General features: G+C 34.1%; 1 protein-coding gene across 4 annotated transcripts in view; it reads right to left on the bottom strand.

The window, feature by feature from the left end:
• The window catches only part of LOC115209210 (transportin-1), a 61,798-nt gene that overhangs the window by 41,567 nt on the left and 960 nt on the right, over positions 1–19,271 (bottom strand). For all 4 annotated transcript variants that reach the window (XR_004998376.1, XM_029777466.2, XM_029777464.2 and 1 more), the window contains exons 4-6: positions 2,040–2,296; positions 1,607–1,740; positions 875–956 (exon numbers count right to left, since the gene is read on the bottom strand). Coding sequence is in view for 3 of the 4 variants with exons in the window: in XM_029777466.2 (XP_029633326.1) it covers positions 875–956; positions 1,607–1,740; positions 2,040–2,296 (473 nt within the window). In the remaining variant the exon portion in view is untranslated. The remainder of the gene's footprint in view (positions 1–874; positions 957–1,606; positions 1,741–2,039; positions 2,297–19,271) is intronic.

The raw sequence follows: 19,271 nt of genomic DNA, 5'->3' as shown, positions 1-19,271 counted from the left end.
ATAAATAATATTTCTCTTATGATGATGCTTGGACATGAAATTATGATGGAAGGTTTCAATAAATATGAATGTTTTATTATAGGACCAGAGTAAGTATCAACCACAAACAGGTTGGTATCAAATGGATTAAACCATTTTATTAGCAACTAATCAATATTCAACTAAGAACTTTCAAAAACAACTTTGAAATTGTAATCAAATGATAATGAAATGGTTAAGAGAAAACATTTATCACAGATGTCAAATAATATATTTCTTCATGTTAGCATTATTGGAAACGAACAAGGAAACCACAAAAATAACACTGTTACATGACTAATGATCTCTGCAATTTTGAAATTCTTACAATTTCAAGAAAGATCATGATTCTTACAGCTAGTTAACAGCATTCTGATTGTTGAAAATTTCACATAAATCTTAAAAATGAGAGAATTACTTATGAAACCCTAAATTTGCTAAATATGCCAGATAAAAGCCCAACCATTTAGACAGTTACATACATTGTAATGGTTTACAATATTAGAATTCAGAGTTTAAAGCTCTCATTAGGTTGTATAATGAGCACAAGTTTACTATTAATAAATAAAAGCAATTTATAAGGTGTTGACACTTTTGTTACCAAATTTCTATTGAAATACACCTCATGTGTTTCAATTCGAAAAATGATGAAAAATTTAGTGAAATAACATTGTTGCTATTGAGCTGGTGTTTAAAACATAACATGAAATTTTGATGGAAGTTTTTAATATATATTTCTTTAAAGCTTTTAACATAAAAGCAGGGATAGTCTCAAGCATGTTGGTATCAAAAGAATTAAAAATAAAATAGATGTCTGCAGTTATTGTAAACAAAATTAGTTCAATGGCCAACTTACTTCAATAAAGGAATCAATGTGCATCATCAATGCCTGAGTCCGACTTATGATGAACTGGTTGACACAAGCAATGGCATGTGAACTGGAAAAAAAAAAAAAAAAAAAGGAATTACTTAAGATTGTCAGAAAATTTTAAATTGTCTTTTTCATTTAGTGGAAATATAAATTAACTTTCAACTGAAATGCATCTTAGTTGTTCACAAACTTAAAAAATGCAATAAAAAGAATAAAATGGTGACAGAGACCCTGTATGGTCACTGCCAGATGGCTTAAAACCAGTGAAAAAAAATACATAGAAACAAGTCTCAATAAGACACATTCTACAATCGGCTTTGTATCATCAAATTTTATAAAGAACAAAGATGATTATTTAAAACTAAACAAATGTGAAACCTGTGGAAATGATAGCAAAAAAAAAACCCACTAGATAATACAAATTGATTATTTCTTGTGTGAGACATACTATCCAAAATATTAGTTTAATGTAATTATTACTGAAAATGTTTGAAATAGTAAGCCAGTAATAAACTTTTAAAACTTTGCAAATTTAAGTTTACAGCCTTCTATTAAGAAAGGAAATAACCTAAAATTCTGAGAAATTACTGTTCACTTAAACTTAGTGTAAAAGACTACACTAGAAGCAACTTGTCTTTGAAGAATAGATGGTAAACAAATAGTTTCAATATGTGAGAACATGAAAACAAGAGGAAAGACATTTTTTTGAAAACTTACCGAATTTTTGCACTGTTATGTTTAAAAAAGTGAAGAAACTTTGGTATAAGTATATTAAGCGGTCGATTTACAAGATCACTGTCAAGTGCCTCAGTAGAATCTTCACAGATCTTCTGCATTGCACCAAAAGCACCCTGAAATAATTTTTAGAAATGATTGTTGCTATTTTATTTCGATTTTTCTTTGTCAGAAATGACACTATTATGTGAGAAGAGAGCAAAGAAAAACAACAGTAGTTTGTGTCCCAGTCTGTGAAACTGAGCAAGCCAATCTCTCTCACTAGTTAAACTAGAAATATTCACTGGTTATGAATGGGAAATACTCAGTAACAGATAAAACATGAGGTTAATTAGTAGCATAAGTTATCTTAAGGAAAATATTGAAAGAAATTTGTTAAACCTCCTGTAACAGTTATATAATTTGAGAGTATTACCTCACAAACACTGTAATCTTCTGAGTCTAGGCATTGACAAAGACTGGGTAACAGTTCTGGCCAGTTTCTCAACTCCCCTTTTGCCACTATAGTTGTGATCAGAATGCCAATAGTGGCCCGAATTAACGGAGAAGAATCGCCAATACTCTGTAAACATTCTGATTTGATGAAATTAGTGACTTCTGAAGGGAATTTCTCAAAGTGAGCTCGAACATTGTTTTTGAGGATGAGACCACTGAGTGACCGAGTTGGATCATCTGCAATAAAAAAAATTGAATAGAATTAGATCAAGATATCATAAGTTGAACTCAGCTTTAAATTTAACAAGGGAGGAAAAAAAAAAAAAAACTCTTTTTAAGAAAAGTTACAGATTTGAAATATAAAGAAGCTGAAAATGTCGCTATGTTGTTATAGTCCTCTACAATGATAAGAGAAAGAAGGAACTCACTTAGGTTATAAATCTGACACAAACATTTAAATGAAGGTATAAAACTAAAAAGAAATTTGCTAACTTACCTAATATTTAGAATCTGTAATATCTTATCACCTAAACTAAAAATTCAACATTTCAAAAAAATACACTGGCTCATATTCAAATGACACTAGTCACATCTTTCATTAAATAATTACTAAATCCATCATCATCTACCTTACCAGCAACATCAGAAATTCAATTATAATCAATGACCACACTCAAACAAATGACATACACCCAAAAGAATATTAGCAATTATTACATTCAGCACCTCTATAAATTCTCAAATCATGTAGCGTAGAAAGTAAAACATCCCTAAAGTAATCACATAAACACATTCAGCCAACATACAAAAAAAGCCACAAAATTAGTGTCCAAACAATAGTCTATCCATTTGAGATTTTCTAATTTTACCACACCAAATCAAATTACTGGGAATACATTGCACTTCTCCATTCTCAGACTGCATATTGACTGCACCCATAGATCACCTGAACATTTAAAAGGCAGTTTATTGCATCAAACTTCAACTTCCATACTCTCTGCCACTGTGTGCACACTCATCACCAAACAAAAACCACATTAACTTCCCTACTCAGCCCAATTAGAAATAGCATCAATAACATCACTAGCACCAAACTTTGCACTGGGATGCTTATCACAAATAAGTATAGAAAAGCAACAACTGTCACATCAGAACTGGGTAGACCATCAGAAACTAGACATACAAAAACAATAGAGATAATTACAACATACCCAGACTACAACACTTATCACATAAATTAACCACTGTATACCAGAATTTGCTATATTATCCTCAGCTACATAGAGGTATGGCATACAGATTGCACCTAGTCAACAGGCTAACTTTTTATATGCCACAAATATGCTTGACTAGGGCTATACAGCAACTAGTCAACTTTTCACCTAGAAACCATTGAATGAAGATCACTTTTTTAATATAAAAACTGTTTTTTAATATTTTACAACTTCTGACTTGCTGAAAAACTATGCTATAGATTATTCAATATTCTGAATGTAAAAACAAAATTTAGTCATTAAAAATTCATATTAATACAAACAAATTAACACAATTTTAATATTTTCATAACATCTCACATTGTTAATTGACAGTTTAATTACTACTCCAGCAAACTTATTTAAAAGAAGTTAACAGCAATTATTTAAAACTGAAAAATAAATTACTAATACCATTTTATTAAAATTGTAATAAATGCACATGTAAACTTTCATATCACAATCTTTAGATAACAAGTGGCAATATAAATAATTAAGATTATTATATTTTAAGAAATAACACTGCCATTCCCTAAGTCAGAACTGGCACTGAATTCATTATTTTCTTAAAACAATTCTTGTTAATAAATGAAACTAAAAATTCTCACAAATATGACAATTAACAACTGTTGGAATCTAAGTGGAAGTAAAACAAAAAGTATAAATAACTGCTAAATGAGATGACAAATGACTAATAAATGAGACACCGTAGAAGATGACACATCAAATCCATGCAAGCTTGGAAAATCTAACATTAAATCATATTTAATGTACTAAAACATATCACCATTTAATGTTCATTATCCATGCTGGCATAGGTTGAATGGTTTCACAGGAGCTGGCAAGACAGAGAGTTGTACCAGGTTCCATTTGTCTGATTTGGCATGGTTTCTACAGTTGGATGCCCTTCCTAATGTCAACCACTTCACAGAGTGTATTGGGAGGTTTTTTTTTCTTTATAAACCACCAGCACTGATGCTTTTTACGTGGCACTAGCATCAGTGGAGTTGCCAAGTAACTTGCAAGTCAAAGACCTCTCAGCTGAGAGAAGTGGCTGTGTGCTAGAGGAGAGATGAGAATATAGGTGCAGAGACAGTTGTTTTACTATAGACATTTGGCTACCTTTGTAGGACAATGAAGGAGAGGCAGGTGAGAGTTAGAGAAAGAGAACCAAACAAAGAGAGAGAGAACTATATGCTGTCAGAGGTACAATGGGACTTACACACGGAACAGTGGGGAGGGAATATAAAAACATGTTTGAATATGTTAAACATTTTATGTCCATGATGAAATTCATTCAGATAATGGAAAGAAAAAAAAAAATGGTATCTGAACCGATTATGTAGAATAATTTCACAAATATCCAAACCAAACAATATGCAACTCTACTTTCTAAAAAGAGTCTAATCTCTCGATTTTGACAGTGGCAGACACCACAGGAAAGAACATGCAAGTCAGTCAAAATCTACTAAGGAAAACATCATTTAACAGCCATTGTCCATGCTGGCATGGGTTGGATGGTTTGACTGGGCTGGCAAACTGGAAGGCTGCACCAGGATCCAGTCTGATTTGGCATGGTTTTCTACAGCTGGATGCCCTTCCTAAAGCCAACCACTCCAAGAGTGTAATTGGTGCTTTTACATGCCACCAGCATGGGTTCCATTTGCGTGACACCGGTATCTGCCACAACAATTTTACTCAGTTTCATGGGTCTTCTCAAGCACAACATAATGCCAAAGATCTTGGTCACTGCCTCCATAAGGCCCAACACTCAAAAGGACTCCTAAATAATATTTGTCTAAAAACAAAAAACAGACATAAGATAATGTAGTCCTAGATAGTCCTTCAAATGAGATGGTCACAACTAGAAAGCCTTTAATCATAGAGCAACACAATGTTGAATTGCAGCTAAAGGACAATAAAATCTATCTATAAAATATATTTCAGTAATTCATGCCAATATCTGAATTTACAAAACACTTAGCTTATATTTTTAATATCTACAGGATAAAAAAAATTAACCACTAGAAGTACATATGCTTAGTCAGGGATCATAAAGTATCCGATAAAGAGTAATATCAAGAAATGTTATTTTAAAAGCATACTACATATATATAACTATAAAATCAGATGATTACAAACAAGGATTTCTCTTTAATCTTAAAATGCAAATCTTCAGTGAAATCTTAGTGTCAATTAGCTTAATATGAAATTAATATATACTTGATTACTGTTTATGATCTTATACATAAAAGAAATGTAAAGTTTAACTTTCATGACAAAAACCATTAAGTGAATTAAATGAAGCATTTAACTGAGGATTGGAACAAGTTTTTACAGTTGCAACTCAGTATGTAATTTGTTTTTTAATTATTAAGAACATTTCTAGGGAAAGAGTACAGTCAATCAAATTTAGCATGTAACTGCTACATAACTTTGCATGGATGAACAATAGAACTGTTGATAAGGGCATGTGTAATATAACATGAGGTAACAAACAAGATGCTATCAAATATATGGTATGTAGTTTGAGAATTATGCTTATCCACATTTGACTATGTCCCTAATTCCAATCCACCAGATCCAAATCATTGTCTACTTATTTACACCACTCATATCACTCCATTTCTTCTCCTGAGCCAGAATCTGAGTTTGTAATTGGAATGAAAACTGAAGCATCTTTTATCATTAATCAACATGTATCAATAATGTGAAATTAAACCAGTTTTTAATTCAAAAGCTCCAATAACCACTATTTACATACAATACAACTATACTGAACTTCCACTACCACTTCAAACACTAGCTATTTATATCTGCCAATTAGTTGAACTTCCACTAATTTTACACAAATTATCATTCGCTTTTTACCAACAGTTGACCCCCCACTATCACCTGTGTTACAATAGAAAGTATAATTCTCCTTGTAATGACTAAATTTATTTCCAATTATTTGAAAAGCCAAGAACCCAATATCTTAAAGTAGCTTACATACAAATGCAAATACTTCTATTTTGCTGTGGGGATACACACAAAAAATGGTAATCAAAGACTTGAGGGAAAAAAAAGCCACTCCTAGTGGCACTTAGCATCAATTGTTTATTTCAGCCAAATTGCTATAAAGGTCATTCTCAGACAAAATTTATTTTAACTATACTGCCAAAATACTATTCTTCTCAACTATAGCCAATCATTCTGGTCTCTTGCCAAACATTAATGAATAAACAATTCTCTCTTTCTCTCTTCAACTTGGATGGTTTGTTCTATTAACAGTGCTTCTCCTGCCAAGACAAACACTTCCATAAATCCGCCACTCAATTTCTAACAAACAAATCTTCCCTTGCCCACTCTACTGGTTAACATGAGCCCTTTTACTTTATTCCCATAACTGCCAAATTTGCTTAATGTTCAGAAATGGCAATTCTACAGCTTTTAAATTAACTACTGTACATCCAGTCGTCTCTTTTAGTTTTAAATCCTTAGGCATTTAAACTGGCCACATCTGGCCAAAATGATTTACCTGTTTTATCTCCAAACTGGCCAGATCCAGCCTCTTACACTTAACCTACAATAAATATTATTCTAAAGATAAACAATCTGGTCATTGAAATTTCAAAGCTACAAGCTAATGCATGACTAATTCATATCAGTGTGAATAAATAAGCACTGCATTTGACAAAGAAATCTGAATGCTAAAGGATTAATTATGTAGCATTACGGTAAAAAAAAAAAAAAAAAAAAAAACTAGAGACTTCTGATTTGCCATCACTCCATCACATTCAGGTCTAAAGTAACAGCATATCTTAGAATAGCTAAACCTCGTGCCTAAGCAATTCTAATTAGAATTCCAAAAAGTCTTCTACTGATTAAATTTTTGCTTACCTAACACATCAGCAGTGTCTTTGACACTGCTGGCATGCTAAACATCAAGGCAAAAATCTTAGATAACAATGAGAACTATTTGAATCTAAAGCAAGTAGGCATTAGCATATCTGCTGGTTAATACCTTGCACTAGTGTCCAGCAAAGAAGGATCCATCATTATCCCAAACTTTTAATACCCCAACCCACTGAAGGAGCCTCTTTATGATCACCTAACATACTGAAAGTAAAATTTTACATCACACCATACTATTTTCAAAATAAAAAAAAAAAGAGACACTGACTAATGTAGTCTTAGATACGCTAAGAAGGAGAAAGCCACAGCTTGAACGATTGATGTCAGTTCAATCAACAATAACCTGATGCTAAACAAATCCCACTAAACTGTAGTGCATATTTCTGTATTTTTGAAAACTAAGTTGCATTGACCATGTTTTTAACTTAACAGTACCATCTTCAGTCACCCTAATACAAAAAGAGTAATAGTCCTCCTCCACCAGAATATAAAAACAGAATACTGAACAACATAAAAGTGTTTTCTGATCTAAATATAAACACCTGAGTAAGTTCACAGATGTATATCCTGCTTCTACAAATTAAGTCACCACTGAATAAACAACCTGTTATTCACCCTCTCTACACATATCCTTTTACTTCAAATATCCATAAAGTATGAGGTTACACCTAACTCACATCACACACATTAGCAAAATGACTTCATGTTTTAACCTCTCACTCAAACTATCACATTCAGTGCTTAACACTTAATATAGATAATTCATGACAAAGCTTCTATGGCTTCTATGATGCACCTCAAATTTTTCTGAGGTGTGACCACTTACAATACCAAGACAATTACTAAACATACCAAGGAAAGTACTACACTTTCTCACATATCACACAACTTCTCAAAATTGCTATAAACACTAGGTCTCACTATAGGGTTACAATCATACAAAATCATATCACTTAATGATTAAGATTCCTTGGCCAGTTGCTGACCTCTTACCAGGCACAACCACATCCTAACACAAAAAAAAAAGTCTCTGGATGATTATAGAAGATTCTCAGTGAATCTCAAATACACCTGGTCCAGAGGAGTAGTACTACTACTACTACTACTACTACTACTACTACTACTACTACAGCAGCTTCCACTATTCTCATTTCCGAAAAATACCTAATTTACATACTGCTCCCTTCCCTATCATCCCTACTGCATTTCATCATCTAACATTCACTCTTAACACTACTCAATCCCTCCATCTCAGAACTGCTGCCTTCTGGAAAACCCTTCTTAGAAATTCCTATAAGCAAAAAGTTAAAGCTAAACAGTAATCACACTAATCTAGACAGGCAGACAAAAGACACAGGGCATCGTCTACTCTTCCAAATATGTAGTGCTACTGAACAAAGTGTTACACTTATCCAACTCCAAGATGGGGCTATTATTGCTGGAGAAGCCTCATTTTTTCAGAGTTGGTTCTCTACATAACAGGAAGAGTAAATTACAAGTGTGCAAGCTATCAGAAAGATCAGCAAAAACAAAAAAAAATGAAGGACATAGAGATTATGAAAATAATTTATAAAAGAAAAAAATAAGAATATATAGGACAAGAAAAAAAAGGAAAATATACAAGAACAAAGTTAAGCTATATTACACTGTTTGTGAGTAAAGTACAATACCAGCAAAATGACATATTTTACAAAGTTCAAGATTTGGCAAAGACTAAATTTCATATTTAATATCATTTAAATCATGGCCTAACCAGACGATTTATAAGACAATGTTCATAAATAGCAATAGAGATGAAGAGGTAATGGAAAAAAGGATATTGAAAGAAAGGCTAAGTAGTTATAGATAACTAGAAACAAGCAATTGAGTTTTAGACAAATTGTAAATGAGTTTCAAAAAACCTGCATTAGAGAAGAATAGTAAAGTTTAAATTTGACATCTAAATATGTTTTAAGCATCTTAAATGTCATCACTGTAGGATGGAGCAATTTGTTTGTTTGTTTTTTTATATCAATGGACATCAACATCAGAGATACTCATCACAGAACTGTAAAACATTAAAAAGTTTTGTAAAGGACAACATGTTTTGCATAATAAAAGAACTGTTGCACTTTACATCATCTAACATCCTCCTTCCATGATGGAATGGGTTCAACAGTTTCACAGAAGCTGGCAAGTCAGAAGACTATACCAAGCTCTACTGTTTGCTTTGGCATGATTTGTATGGTTGGATGCCCTCAATGCCAACCACTTCACAGACTACTGGGTGCTTTATATGTGACACCAACAACAGTAAGGTCACTAAATAACATCCAAGACAAAGCCCCTCAACAGAGATTGAGTAGTACTGAGAGAAGTAGCTTTGTGTTATGTGATGAGAAGTTAGAGTATGAAAAGGACAGAAATAGGTGTACTGCAGTAGAGGAGATACATGGCTACCTAAGTTGGAGAAAGAAGATAACAATGTGGCAGGGAATACACCCAAGTTACAAAGAGGTGTATATAGTGAAATGGACCACAGATGATATTAGGTGAACGGGTAGGTACGTGCATAAGACTGAGAAAGGAGAGTGGAAGATGGAAGGGAGGGGAATATAGTAAGTAGGCACAAGTAGAGGGAGAAATGTATAGGTAAGAGGAAGAAGATATGTTGTGAAGAGATTCAACAGGAACATATTGTGTGCAGGTAGGTTTGCAAAAGAGAGGGAGATAGAGGGGAGTACACAGGTGGGTGCAGGTGTTGGGAATACTGCAAATATACATACATTTAGTATAACAAATGTAAAACTATGTACTATATACATCATTTTAAGTCCTTTTTCCATGCTGGCATGGGTTGGACAGTTTGACTAAAAACTGATAAGCTAGGGTGATGCACCAGGTTTCTATCTGATTTGGTATGATTTCTACAGCTTGATGCCCTTCCTAACACCAACCACTCAAAGAGTGTAGTGGGTGCTTTTTATGTGCCACCAGCACAGGTGCCAGTTACAAAACACTGGCATTGGCCACAACTACAACCTCACTTGGCTTGATGTGTCTTCTTAAGCACAGCATATAGCCAAAGGTCTCAGACAGTTGTCATTGCTTCCATGAGGATCAACATTTGAAGATCATGCTTCATTACATCATCCCAGGTCATTCTAAGTCTACCTCTTCCACAAGTTCCCTCCAGTTAGAGATCAGCACTTCACACAGCTGTCCTCATCCATACACATTACATAATACCAGTGCAGTCGTCTCTTGCACACCACAACTGATGCCTCTTATGCCCAAATTTTCTCTCAAGATGCTTACACACTGACATTATACATCCAGTGGAGCATACTAGTTTCATTTCTCTCAAGCCTTCGCATGTCCTCTGCAGCCACAGCCTGTTTCACTGCCATGTAGCATGGCTGTTCACACACAGGCATCATACAATCTGCCTTTCACTCTGAGGGAGAAGCCCTTCATTACTAAGAGGTAAGAGCTCTCTGAACTTTGCCCAGCCCATTCTTATTCAAGCAGCTGTGCTCTCAGAGCACTCACCTCCACTACTGACTATCCACCTAGGTAATGGAAGCTATCAACTACTACTGCCATTGGGTGGAGTCTATTGTCTGTATATTTTTAGTGTTAATTGTACCTGTGCACCTTCCACACAAAAATTATTTTCCCTGTTAACCTTCCTATTATATTGCTGCACTTACACAGGTGGCACGTAAAAAGCACCCACTACACTCACGGAGTGGTTGGCATTAGGAAGGGCATCCAGCTGTAGAAACATTGCCAGATAAGACTGGAGCCTGATGCAGCCTTCTGGCTTCCCAGATCCCTGGTCGAACTGTCCAACCCATGCTTGCATGGAGAACGGACGTTAAACGATGATGATGACATGTCCATAGCTTGTACCAGGTACATCTTATGGAGTTACTACCCACACCTTTTTTTACATATCAAGCAGGGCCATCTACCTGAAGGGATTTGTGATTTGTCTACTCTCCCACTTTGGTTTTGGCTAGATTAAATGTAAGGCCCTTTTTTCTTAGGCCTTGCTTCCACACCTGAAATTTTTTCACTAGTTCTGGTAGTGATTTGGCTATAAGAACAAGGTCACCAGCATAGAGGAGCTCCCAGGGACAGTCCATCTTAAATTCCTCATACAACATAACAAAGAGCAAAATAACATCAGTTTAACCTTTTATTCATTATTCCTAGAAAATCTTCAATAATCCAAGTCAGCACTGCATCAATATTACCACCTTTCACCTCTTCCTCCATAACTCACTATTTTCCTCAAGTTCCTCCATCCATGTTCACCATTTTCTGCTTTCACTTCTGTCCTCATCTCTACTATCTGTCAATATCCTTTCACACACACACTCACAAACCTACTTACTCACCCATATTCAATTCTCTCTTTATCAACCCTCTTATGCCGTGACAGTATGTTCTGATACCTTATCTCATCTCCATCTTTCTCCTTGCCTGTTGGAGTAGCCATGTAAATCCCCTACAGCAAGACACCATATCTTGTCCTTCCCTAATACTTTAGCCTTCCAATGCCTGGCAAAGCCATCTCTCTCAATACTGCATCACCCATTCTATCATGGGGACTTGTGAGTTGATGACTATTGTGCTGGTGCCACAAAGCACAATTAACATTAGAAAGGGTACCCAGCCATAGAAACTTTGTTAATGTAACCCTCAGGCTAGTCTGATCTTGCCAAACTACTAAACCTATCCCAGCATATAATATAAACATTAAATGATGATTATATATATATATATATATATATATATATATATATATAAGGCTATTCCTTGCAAAAACAAGTAAATACAAATACAGAAATTTAGGATGAATAGTACATAAGTGATACAACAGTTAATGGAAGTGTTCGACTTATTCTCAACCAAAGCATATCTTCCAGTGCACGTGTACACATGTAACAATCAGATGTATGTCTAAGTGAGGTGGGGGAGGGCACTTGAGCAGACATCTACCAAAAATAAACTAAATTTGTAGAGTAATCAGTTGAATACCTGCCAAATAGTATAGCTAACATAAAAATGAAAAGAAAAAATCAGTTCAGTGAAATTTTCAAGTAATATTTTACAATGAAAATAGAACCAGCTAATTCAAATTATTCACAATTTATAAGTAATAAAGAAAAATTTCTGAAGCCAGAATAGTTGGTCTTTTTTAAAGAACATATCTATCCACTCTATTCAATGTATTAAATTCTATATCAGATATTTTGCATTACATAAAACATTTTCACAAACTTTACAACTTTTACACACATATTCATATACATACTACATACATGTATGTGTGAGTGTGTGTATATTATATATATATATATAAAAATCATCAATTAGCATCTGTTTTCCATGCTGGCATGGGTTAGATGGCTTGACAGGAGCTGGAAAACTGGAGAACTGCCCAGGTTTCAAGTCTGTTTTGGTATAATATAAGTATATACACATACACTTGCATAAAACTATAAGTACACACAGAGCCCAGGCCAGCCAAAAGCTTGTGAGTGGATTGGGAGTTAAAAATGACAGTAGCTAACTCTAAACAAATGTCATCACCATGCAATGTCACTTTTTTGCACTCTTCCATAAAAACATGTTTTATTATTGTATTGTTCATATTAAGATTAGGGAAAATATTGATTTGCTTGGAAACAAGTGCTAGTGATAGAAAATCTGCAACAATAAATTTCACCTGACTCATACAAGAATGGAAAAACAGCCCTTAAACCAAGTTTATATATAATTATGCATACATACATATAACTACAGACAACTACTTTGAAACCAACTTCTACACCCAGATTATAAATTCACATTTATACCAATAATTGGTGCACCTAGTTCTGTTAATAAATGCTTTAATGGCAATCTAGAAAAACTAGAGTTTTCAGAAAAAGAAACCAACCAACTAAAAATATGCAAGACTTTTCTCAAGTTTGACCTGTGACAGTTTTTCTTATCCACATTCAAACGATGGTGCTTTGTATCTTTGTTAGAAAACAGATCCTTACAGAAAGGCTTTAATCAATCAAAAAGAGAACACACACATACATGCACATAACTAGACATACTTAGATATAGGCACTCTTAACCTTTCCACTCTTGATCCAGCATAACCTCCAGGATGAGCTTTGCCTAAGAGTACAACACAATGGCTGTAGCATTTGAAAAAGCTTCCATCAAATGAAAAACAAGTCATCCATGAGTTTTGAAACAGCTGGATATTGAGTTTTTATACCAGCTTAATCCATACCTTCAAAAACAGGTTTCAAAAAGAGAACTGATTAGAGGACTTTGTTTAAACTTAATCAAAACTTACTATGTAACTGATTTCATTTCACCCAGTTACATTAGCTTTTATAAACAAACCACTCGAGTGTGAAGCCAGTTTTTTTTTTAGAAGTTGGTCATAAAACCAAGCTGCTCAAGCCATCTCAATTATGACCTACAATTAAATTTTAACATATCACTATTTATCCCTATAAGACATATCAAGTCATAATTTGATGAACAGCACTGCACCAGTACTATAATGACCATTCTCCATAAATTACTTGTTTTCATATGTAAGCCATCAATCAACAACTGTTACATATGTTATTTGGTCTCTGTAAATGTCTGGCCACTAAGGGATTCATATTAAATGAAGGTATAAAAAGATATATCTAAAAATATCTAGCATGCACTATCTTCTAATAAAATAGTGTTTTTTTAAGATATATCTTTTTATACCTTCATTTGATATGAATCCCTTAGTGACCAGACATTTACACAGAGACCAAATAACTTTAAAATTAACTTTGAGGACAAACAATATACTGAGTGTAAAAGATAAATATGGCAATTTAGAATTAGACCGGGATGCAAACAAGTTTCAAGCAGCAGGTTACAACAAATTCTTGTAAACAAAATATGTAACTTAAAGCATTGGGTTATAAGACAGAGCTGTAAAAAAAGAACTACATAGTTATGGTGACTAGGATAGACAGACAAGAAGCTGGTCAATATCTAAGAGGAAATGAGGATAATTTGCAAATATGGTTCAAGTTATGCCAGTACTGGAAAAAAGGACATAAAGCAAAGAGAGGGTAACACCTTAATTCTGCAAAATATCTTAAAGATCAATGTTCCGCATGACTATTTTCCCCACCTCTTGCCAACTGTTAAAGCATAACCAATCAGTTCCACAGACTATTGATTAGGGCATGGCAACTGGTGCCAGTTTACATAGCCAGGTTGAATTTGTTGGAGAATTGAAAACACGTCACTCAATCTTTCATCCTTTTAGCTGAGTCTAAATATCATCACATTCTTTATATTACTATTATTATCCATCTCTAAAACACCCAAGCTGTATAAATGCTCTTACAAATAGAAAGTAATGCTTACATTACTGATATCCAATTACAACACTTATTGGCAGCACTCAATTGAAGGTGCTAGTAGTTTCCAGAACTGAAGTAAAGATAACCATAACAGTTAAGCAAATCAGAAGAACAGGATTTGTATTAATTGTGCATGGCTAACTAAAGGCCAATGAGTGGAACTGATAGATGGAAACTGTACGGAAGACTATCACATGTAGAGAGAGTGCAAAGCCATTTGATCAAAAACCAGTGACAATATTTATATTCCTTGTTAACAAATTGCCTCAGAGCTTTGTGCTTTCAAAAAGGAGAATAAAATAATCTCTTATTTGAAAACCATTAAAGGTTAGTCACATGCAAGCATCCAGCTGTAAAATAATGCTTCATCCAATCTATTCTAACACTGAAAAATAAATGTTAAACACGTTACACACACAAGAATATTTTCACAAACACAAGCATATATACATATACATACATGTGTGAAAAGCCCTGAGCAAAAACTGATATTTACTGACACCTCACTTCAAATAAATCAGATCATAGCTTCTCCCTTTCTAAGGTATGGGTTAACGACATGAAAGGCATCCAGTTGAAAAATGCCACACTATCCACTTGTCCATCTTAAACAGGTTGGATTGAATTTTGTCGAGATGGATTTTCTATAGCCAGATGCCCTTCCTGTCACTAACCCACATGTTTGCAAGTTAGGTAATATTTCTCCAGAAGATTTGGAATGAAAGGAGATTGCTTGCATAACAGAGACATTTGTTTACAACTATCAAACAATGTGAAGGCAAGATTATATATAAGAGTTGCTATTATGTTAAACTATCGTATGTCCAAATTTGGTCAATTGCGTTTTTTTTTTCAATATTTATTTTTGAAGTGACTTACAACACCATTTTTATCAATAAATATATATATATATATATATATATATATATATATATTGATAAAAATGGTAATACAACAAAAGAATGAAAGAGACCTCGATGTTATGTAGAGGAATTTATCTGTAAATGTAATATGTGACAATTATTTGGCTACCGAATAATTGAAAGGAGATTACTTGCATAACAGGCATTACAGATATATATATATATATATATATATAAAATACACACTTCTTTCAGTTCCTATCTACCAAATCTACTCACTAAGTTCAGGTCAGCCCATGGTTAAGACACTTGGCCAAGGCACCATGAAGCAGGATTGAACCCAAGAACTATGCACTTGGGAAGAAAACTTCTTACTACACATCAACACCTTGTCCAATGTTCAATTAGGTCTATGTATGTTTCTATGCATAAGAGAGAGAAGCCTCTGGCGAGACCCTTGTACTGAACACTCAGGTTGACTACTGGTACATGGAACACAAAAGTGTGTGGGTAGGTGGGTGTGAAAAGACCTGAGCAAAAACCGTGATAATTACTGACACCTCACTTCAAATAAGTCAGATCATAGCTTCGCACTTTCAAAGTGGAAAATTAATTCCTTGCAAAACAGTAATGGGTTAACGACATGAAAGGCATCCGATTGAAATATGCCACAATGTCAAACTTTATGCTTACCGTATCAAAAATCCACTTAAAGAAACATACAAAATACATATAGTTTTCGTAGAGGAAGGAACGAATTAACACACACACAAAAATATGCAAATATTAGCAATATACAGATACAAACTAGCACAGACATACATCAGTATACAACCTATGTTTATTATATCAAAAGCTGATAGTCAACTAAGAGCTTCACACGGGGATAGGCTTATACGCAATAAAATAACTGTGTACACATACAAACACATATTTATAAATAATATACACGCTTACTATTATGCAAACACGCACGTGCACGACATATGCACATACTGATTTATACATATACACAAACGCGTACTGATATACACCACTACCTATTGACATCCGTCCCTCCTTACTACTATCACTCTCCACCCGTTTTATCGATCTCTCACCCTTCCTCCACTTGTGCAACCTTTAATCCCACCCCTCATGTCCTTTTATTTTCTACCGTATTGTTCTGCTCTAAATAATGAAATTAGAACCTGTTACTGCAAACCATTTCCTTATCACATTTCTCCATTACCAGTCATCACTCACTTTCCTGAGTAACTGACATCCATCCATCATTCCTGTTGTTCCCCCTCCTCTCATATTTACCATCGATCACCTCCACCTGTTCACCACCTACTACCTTCACCTATATATAACTGACCACCTGCAATCCGGCTTATTTTCATGTCTTCATGCACTCTTCTATTCAATTTCTTGGATATGTTGCCTTGAAGGAATGTTCTGGCAATTCATCACCAGCACATTTACCTTTCTCTTTGACGCCAATCTGGTCACCCCACCCATCCCATCATACATTAACCTCTCTACACGCCGTATAAAGAAACCACTTTCTGTTCTACCTCTCAGACAAAAAGGTTTGTTCGTCTTGCAAACTACAAAGCAACCTCACTAGTGTTAGCACCACAAAAAAAAAAAAAGACCTAGTACACTATGTAAAGTGGTTGATGCTAGAAAGGGCATCCGGTTGAAGAAACCATGCAATAACAGACGGAAAACGAAGCAGACCGACTTAGATCCTGTAAAACCGTCCAACCCATGTTAACAGGGAAGAAAGGCGTTAAATGATATACAGATACATACACAGATAAAAGAATATTCGTATACACATGTACATATACAGAGCTTATAAAATATATGTAAAGTGAAAATAAATATAACATAGCAACAGTTTAAAATGAAACATAAAATACCATTTTCTAAACTACTATAAAACAAAATGCAGACAAAAGTGGAAATTTTTTTTATTCAAAAATTACACAGGTCATGTTGAACGTAGATTAGAAATGTATAGAGATCGCACAAATTACAGTGGATGTGTATACGTTGTAAATAAAATGTAACGAGCAAATCATATTTTACAAAAAAAAAAAAAAAAGTAACAGAAATGTGGAACTGAAGCATTCATTCAAACAGCGTAGTTCCTTTTCTCTTGAAGACATGTTCTTTGCAAACACTATATTCATGTTTTACTAGCAGACACATACATAATACATGCATCGTTATAGAGGTGGGTGCAGTAACAGGATGTTCGATCACTAATCAACCACATCTTATTACATAAGAATTTTTGAACAGATTTCCTCCTAAAAGAATCATTCTACAAGTAAAAAAAGGAATCGGAGATGGACGCATTTTAGCATCATTTGACGGTTCAAATGATTGGAGCCCCTTCCCCAATCCCCAATGGCCAGCCTCATTATTACTACTGGCGAAAGGAGGAGGGGAACAACTAAAGCGACGAAGACTAATGTCTATCTATCAGCAAATAATGACTAATGACAATTATATAACACGACTACTGTAGTTTCACACACACACACATATATATGTATACACACACACACGTGGGTAATCATAAAAAGTGAAATTAAACAATTAAAGGTTTTTAATATTATCGAGTTGTATACTGCATAGAAGGACCAAACCTAAATACGTTAGCTGAAAAAAAAATTAAAAAGCGAAAGATTTTGAGAGGGAATTCCTAAGAATATTCGCTATATTTCTCTCTCTCACACACACACATTATATATAAATATATTCATTCAACATGGTTTCAGACTACTCTATTTCTGTACTAATGATCAGAGACGATGGCCCTATATATTACATATAGGTGTCTGAAGAGAAATGGGGAAGTAACTATTGGCAACCATCACGGAAGTAATTTCACTATCTGTACGCATATAATTAACATCGACTTGTAGGATTTGGACAGCTCGCCCCTCCTTGGTTGCATCCATTAAAATAAATATTCGTGTTATTTTTAGACACAAACCGAAGAAAATTAATGATGACAAAAAATAAAAAAAAGATACACGGAAAATACATAAGCAAAAACAAAAAAAATCTGGAGATCGATAAATTGATTAATTATTATGAAAACTATGTTATATGAGAGGAAATGATCTGTTTTATGTATGTAGCACAGGCAATTGGTTCATCCATCTTCATGTAACTGAAAAAAGCAACACTCCAGGGGTGACAATAGATTACATATTGTTACTGCGTCATTTGACTTTGATGGTTCTTTCCATTATCTTTTCCATTATTTTAAATCTTTAAATACCAATTCTATCTAGTCTAATTAGATTTAGATCAAACAAACTTCATGTGAGCGCAAATATAGAAACAGCAATCTGAAGGGCGAAATGTAGTTTTTGCTTGTTTAACGTTTAAGATAAAAATGAAGATGAACTGTGAACAAAACCGGCGACTAATATTTAGTGATTGACACGTAAGAATGATATACTCAAGATTTTAATATCATAATGCCTAGATATATAAATATATATTTTTAGGATTTGCCTGTACATGGGAACAAGTGTATTCACCAATTAATAAAGAACTCAATACTTCAAGTATTTTTAGATATTTATTATATAAATTAGTGAACATGCGTATAGATTTCGTTCAGGTAATATCTAAGGAAAATGCGTTACACATCTTCCTTCGATTTATATGCAAGGAAATACTGAAACATTTTCTTTCTAAAAACTATCCTTTCACTCACCCACTCGCTGCTCGAGATCTCAAGAATTTTTGAACGGCGAAACATGACAGGAGGTCG

This window comes from Octopus sinensis, linkage group LG3, assembly GCF_006345805.1.
Source record: "Octopus sinensis linkage group LG3, ASM634580v1, whole genome shotgun sequence".
In the NCBI taxonomy this organism is placed as follows: Eukaryota; Metazoa; Mollusca; class Cephalopoda; order Octopoda; family Octopodidae; genus Octopus; species Octopus sinensis.
This window is presented reverse-complemented; position numbering and strand designations above follow the sequence as displayed.